The sequence below is a fragment of the Pituophis catenifer genome, unplaced genomic scaffold (assembly GCF_029215685.1).
Source record: "Pituophis catenifer annectens isolate HBS135680 unplaced genomic scaffold, rPitCat1.0.hap2 SCAF_6, whole genome shotgun sequence".
Lineage (NCBI taxonomy): Eukaryota > Metazoa > Chordata > Lepidosauria > Squamata > Colubridae > Pituophis > Pituophis catenifer.
The window spans coordinates 94,826,717-94,832,716 of record NW_027256886.1 but is presented as its reverse complement, the minus strand read 5'-3'; the positions used below and the strand labels follow the sequence as shown (position 1 = coordinate 94,832,716).

The 6,000-nt window shown below is 49.5% G+C and overlaps 1 protein-coding gene across 1 annotated transcript in view; it reads left to right on the top strand.

Annotated features, from left to right (window-relative positions):
• The first annotated feature begins 461 nt into the window (after positions 1 to 461).
• The window catches only part of ANK3 (ankyrin 3), a 181,742-nt gene continuing 176,203 nt past the window's right edge, over positions 462 to 6,000 (top strand). The window contains exon 1 of the mRNA XM_070944945.1: positions 462 to 575. Within this exon, the coding sequence (XP_070801046.1) occupies positions 462 to 575 (114 nt within the window). The remainder of the gene's footprint in view (positions 576 to 6,000) is intronic.

The following is a 6,000-nucleotide window of genomic DNA, read 5'->3' as shown; positions in this document are numbered from 1 at the left end:
TAAGGAGCTCAGCCCGCAAACCTGGGCGAGGGAGCGTCGAGCAGCAGCGTCAGGATGCTCTGAGGGGCGGATTTCGGGAGCGGACCTGAGGATTACGGAGGAGCAGGCGGGCGGGAGAGCGGGGGCTGCTCTGCGTCCCTCCGGGGAGAGCCATGGGCTGCAGCCTACCCCCTTCGGAGGCGGCACTTAGGCACTTCCAGCCGGTGGCAAGGCACCCAGCCTCCTTAACCCTGCTCTGCCCGGCCCCGCCGTCTTCCTCACGGGGCTCCAGGCGTTAGAATGGCTGCCCTCTTTCCTCCAGACTCAGGTGCAGGGAGGGCTCTCCGAGGCTGAGCGGGGTCCTGGATGCCTCCCTGCCTCTGGCCGGCGCATTCGTCCCTGGGCTCGGCTGAAGGGCCGGAGGATTTCCCCCACTCTTTCTTGCGCGAGAGGATTGTTCTGCAAGGGGTCCTGAATGCATTATGGCTCACGCGGCATCGCAGCTCAAGAAGAACCGAGATTTAGAACTTAACCCCGAAGAGGAGAATGAGAAAAAGAGGAAGCACAGGAAGAGGTCCAAGGATAGGAAGAAAAAGGTTGGTCTTGGCAAAATCTCCCCGTGGACGCCTTTTGTTTCACTTTGCTCCCACTGCAGCCTGAAATGTCAGAGAGCTTTGATGCAGGGAACTTGTGATGGAGGAGGAGGAGGAAGAAGAGGAAGGCTGCGACATGTCCTCGAGCCCTAACTCTGGGCCAGGGAAAAGGCTTTGAAAGGCAAATGGGCTTCTTTGAAGTTAGATTGTGCTTGAAGTGCTGTGACAACAGATCTGGCTGTCCGTGTGTCTGTTTCGTTCCAGCAGATTGCAAGGCGACCTGGTTCGAAGCCCAGGGCAAAGCAGGGTAGGAGTGGGGAGCTTTACAGGTTAGATAAATCACATCTGCATAGATCTGGGCAAAGAAGAGGAAAAGGGGACCGGGGGGGGGGAGGTTGATGGGTTGCAGAGTCAGGGCTTTGCGGATGCTGAGATTGGTGAAGGACCACAAGGAAACGTTGTCCGGTTTGTTTCTGACCTGGGGGCTGGTTCTCCTTTGGGAGGAGGTGCTTTCTAACTCAACTGCGTTGACCAACTTTCTTTTGTCAGCTTGTCCTCATGCTTACTACGGTGGAGAAGGGATGGCTGAGCCCCGGGGGGGCAAAGGATGCTGAGTTGCCCCTTCCCTGCCTGGGAAGCTGCTGAACCTGGAAGGCCCTCCCCTCCCCTTCTCCACCAGCCCCTTGGATGGCCCCCTCCTTCACGAAGAGGCTTTGTTTCAGCTGGCTCTTTAAGAGGCTCCTGTAAGCATGGAAGAGGCCCAGGGCTCCATCCTCAAATGCCTGTGAATTGTCTTAAAAGGCTCCAGCGATTGTAGCTGGAAGACAGGAATGGGGTCCGGGTGCCTTTGTGACTTTCCCCAATGGGCTCCGAGCAGCGAAGCCTTTAAAGGACGTGACGGCTGTCGAATTCTCTCGGGGGCGGCGGGGGTGGGTGGGCGCTTCGCCTCTGCAAGCAGCTTCACGTTCCTGGGCCGCCTTCCTCCCACCCGCTGCCTCTGCAAAGCTGCAGGGCCGAGCATCGTGTGAAAGCGCCGCGAAGCTTCTCCGTGCAGGGAGACCATGAGTGGGACCGGGCTACGGAGGGGTTGCGGTCGGCGCAGACTGCCGCATGGAAGCCCTGAAGATCCCGTCCTCTTAAAGGGACAGGCGCCTGCTGGTTTTTTTTTTTCTTCTTCTTCAAGGGCTCCCTGTGCCTTTTGTGCAAGGATGGAACTGGCTGGCGGGAGTAAAATATAGCTCTGAATTGTGGTTTGCTTTTCCCCCCCTCCAAGCCCTTTCGCTTTGCTCCCCAGCCTCCCATTTCTGAGGGATGAAAAGTGGAGCTGGGGCCTGTTTTTAGCAAAGTCCTCCTTCCAAGCAATCGGAGGACTACAAAAGGGCTGCCGATGTTTGGTGTTGGGGTGACCCGCATTGTCACATGCATTACAGTGGAACTAGCTACATGCATCCTTCAGTGGGCGTAAGATGCACCTTACAGCAGGAGCGGGATGACTTTGGGTCTGATCCTGCTGCTTTCTTGGAAGGGGGGGGCGGTGTCAGATAGAGAAGCAGAGAAGGCCAGGGAGTGTCTGTTCTTGGTTCAGAGATGAGGTCAACTGCTTTGTTGACAGAAATACTTTACTGTTTAGAGATCCTGATACCTTGGAAGGGAATCACCTAGCAACCACTGGGGACCCCGGGCAGAAATACCCAGTCATCATAAATGTCACCCAATTTCCTTCTTTCAATATTTGTGTTGTGGGAGAAAAGCCTCATACAGAGCTCTGATCCCAACCGTCAGGAAATATTTATTTTCCCCTGCTTTGCTGTGGGGGTGACTTGAGCTCAAAATACTCTGGAACCGTTTAAAGAACTTGAGTCTCATTGGGAAAAACGGGGATTAACTCTGCTGCATCTGCAGGCTGGGCCAGGCTGCCCATCGCCTGTGCTGGGGAGCGTTTGACATTCCTTAGTGCAGCACAGAAGGCAGGTTTCCCTTTTTGTAAATTAGGTAATTATTATTATTATTTTAAAAAAATTAGGCTTCCTTTTTCATGAGCTTCCCAAGCAAGGAGCCTATCCAGACTCCCTTATTCTGGCTCTGTACTAATGCTGGACAATGTTAGAAATACTCCTTGGAAGTTACATTCTCATATTGGCAAGAACTGGGTGTCTGAAATCACCTAAATCAGTCTGAATGGCCCTTTCAATTTACTGCCCTGAGGAGCTTCCACGGCCTTTCAAGAGCAGCCCCTGGGAGAGTTACATCTTGAGTTACAGGAAGCAGTTCTGCATTCCTTACATCTTAGGATCTGGCCAAGTTGATTGTTTTTGGATCCTGTTCTATTAAATAGGGGCTCAAGTGTGTGTGGGGGGGGGGGGGAGCTCAAACTTTGGCAGAAATTGTGATGCTTCAACCAGTACAGTACAACCAGTACAACCAGTACAGAAGCCAGAAGGCTGGGACAGTCAGGATTGGAGGTGTCACTCTGGGTTCCCAGAGAGTTTCCAGTGGCCACATTGTGGGGAGAAGGGTGGAGATGGTGGGTTTCTGACCACACAAAGGCAAATCACAGGACCAGGAGAGATCGACTTCCAAGTAGAACAGCTGGATTTCAGACCTGTGGCCCTGCCGTTGCCTGGACCTGCAAAGCTGACTTCAGTCGACGGAGGAGAATGTTTGTAGTTCAGGGTTGAAATGAGGGGTCCTAGGTTCTCTCTGAGCCTGGTGGTTTTCTTGCAGATGGTTCATGACCCAACTAGGTAAGTGCTGCTGACGTTACCTAGTCTGGGTAATGAGATGTCTGCAAGAAAGCAATTGTTCTGCCCCAGCTCTGGATTCCCGAGGATATTGACACACACCAACGGTCCTTATCAAATTTATTAAGTAGCAAGAATAAACCAAAGTCTGGCAAAGGTTGGCAACCAGCCCAGAAAACTAGATACCATAAGACTTTTCCAAAAATGCTCTGATGATAATTACAAGTTGTTTCCAGCAAGAAATTTACTAACGGCCTGTGACTTAAATAGGCTAAGGGAGTGGCCAATTATCCTCAAGCCTTACTCTCGAGGAGACCTCCTCCTCCTGAGTAGCCACTCCTGCCTTTTGGCAGCCCTGCGTGCTCAAACATTGAGAAGAGGCTCCTCCACTTCGCTCTCTCCACTTGAAGGAGCCTCTGGAGGTTCTGAAGGCCCTGGCTGAGTCTCTGCCTCTGGCACCACATCCTCTTCAGCCTCCTCGCTGTCCGACGCGAGCGCCAACTGCGCAGGCTGCTGGCGCGACCCCACACCAGCCTCATCGTCAGGATCAGCCACGATCCGTGCAGGCCGCTGGCAGGCCACAACAGCAACCAAGCTCCGAGAGCATCCAGGATCCCTGACCTCAGCATTTCCCTCCTAGGGCACTAACTCTGCAGGAGAGGCAGGAGCAGTGGGAACAGCGCCTATTAGAGATCATTTCCAATGATTCTGGGTCTTGTTCAGAGACTTGGGGTGGTGCTAACATAAGGACAAATGGCTTGAGCAGAAAGTTGGCATAGGTTTGTGTTTTAAGCAGAGGGGGGAATGGCAGGTAGAATTCCAGGCAGGAAATCTGTGGCATGGAGAAAGATTTGTGGCTTCTTGGCCTCACTTCCTTTTTCACTTGACCCCACAGTCAGTTATTAGAACAAAGTTCTCAGGAGTTGGAGCCCTGATGGCCAAGCAAAAGGCGCATTATGTGAGCCGGAGCCTAAATTAAGGGCATGCAATGCAGCACTGCCTATTTTGGTGATGGACTTTTCCTCTGTATAGGTAGTCCTCGAATTATGACCACAATTGAGCCCAAAATTTAAGTTGCTAAGTGAAACATTTGTCAAGTGAGTTTTGCCCCATCTAATGACTTTTCTTGGCACAGTTGTTAAGTGAATCATTACATTAGTTAACTTAGTAAAGTGGTTGTTAAGTGAATCTGGCTTCCCCCATTGACCTGGCTTCTTAGAAGGTTGCAAAAGGTGATCACGTGACTCCCGGACACTGCAACCGTCATAAATATGAACCAGCTGCTAAGCATCTGAATTTTGATCATGTGACCATAGGGATGCTACAACGATTGTAAATCATTTTTTGTCAGTTTCCACTGTAACTTTGAATGGTTACTAAATCAACTGTTATAAGTCAGGGATCGCCTGTATATTAATGCAGGACCTTGATATTCTGCCTTAGACAGATGAGCGGAGCAGTCCGAAATGGGACAACTTGCCACAGCCAACTCAGGGGCAGAAACATTTGTTAAGGGAAGGCCACTCCAAAGTTTGCACAGCATGTGGGAACCTGCACTCAAAAGCAGGGGTCTCTCCAACCTTGGCAACTTTAAGCCTGGAGGACTTCAACCCCAGCAAAGCTGGCTGGGGAATTCTGGGAGTTGAAGTCCTCCAGGCTTAAAGTTGCCAAGGTTGGAGACCCCTGCTCAAAAGGGAAGAGGACTAAGAGGCTTCTGTAAGGCTTTTAAAGGGCGGAGCAGATCCCTTTATCTCCTGCAAGATTGAAGGCCCTCTTTTCTTTTTTTTTTATTTACACTGTATTGATTTTTTTTACACAGATAAAATATAATAACAATTCTGTTTGACATCGGATTGCAGTGTTTGTACATATATACATGGGAAAATATCTGGTGTCATTTATACTATACATTTCTAATTAATTTCTACACCTTTTACTCCTTCCTTGATTCTATCATTTATCCATTCGTACCATCTTCCCCACACAGTATCATAATCTGAATTTTCATCATCATTTATCTCGTGCGTTAATTTACTTATCTCTGCACACTCTAATATTTTGCTAATTATAAGGTCGTCTGGTGGTAGGTCTTTCTTTTTCCAGTATTGAGCGTATGCCAGTCTGGCAGCTGTAGTTATGTGTATTAGGAGGTGGACCTTTTCCTTTCCATGCCCTTTCTTTACCATTCCCAGGAGAAATATTTCTGGATTCAAATCGATTTCTTCTTTAAGTATGTCTTTCAACCATCTCTGAATTTTGCTCCAGTATCTTTTTGCTTCGGGGCATGTCCACCACATATGAAAGAAGGTGCCCTGACCATGGCCACATTTCCAACAATTTGGGTGCACATTGGGGAACATCTTTGCTAATCTTGCAGGTGCTAAATGCCACCTATGGAGCATTTTATAATGGTTTTCCTTGTACGTGGCTGCTCTAGTTAATTTATAGTTTTTATTCCACGCCTCTTCCCATTCATTAAAGTTCAAGCTGTGCCCAATGTTTCTCTCCCATGCTCTCAGTTGGTTTCTGATTGTATCCTCATCTCTGTCTTCATCTAATAAGTAATTATAATTATAATTATAATTATTAATTAATTGAAGGCCCTCTTTTCATCCCACCATTCTCTCCTAGCTCTTCAAAAGAGGGAAGGTCATGACCTCCACCTACTCCAAAGGGGCCTGAGGCTG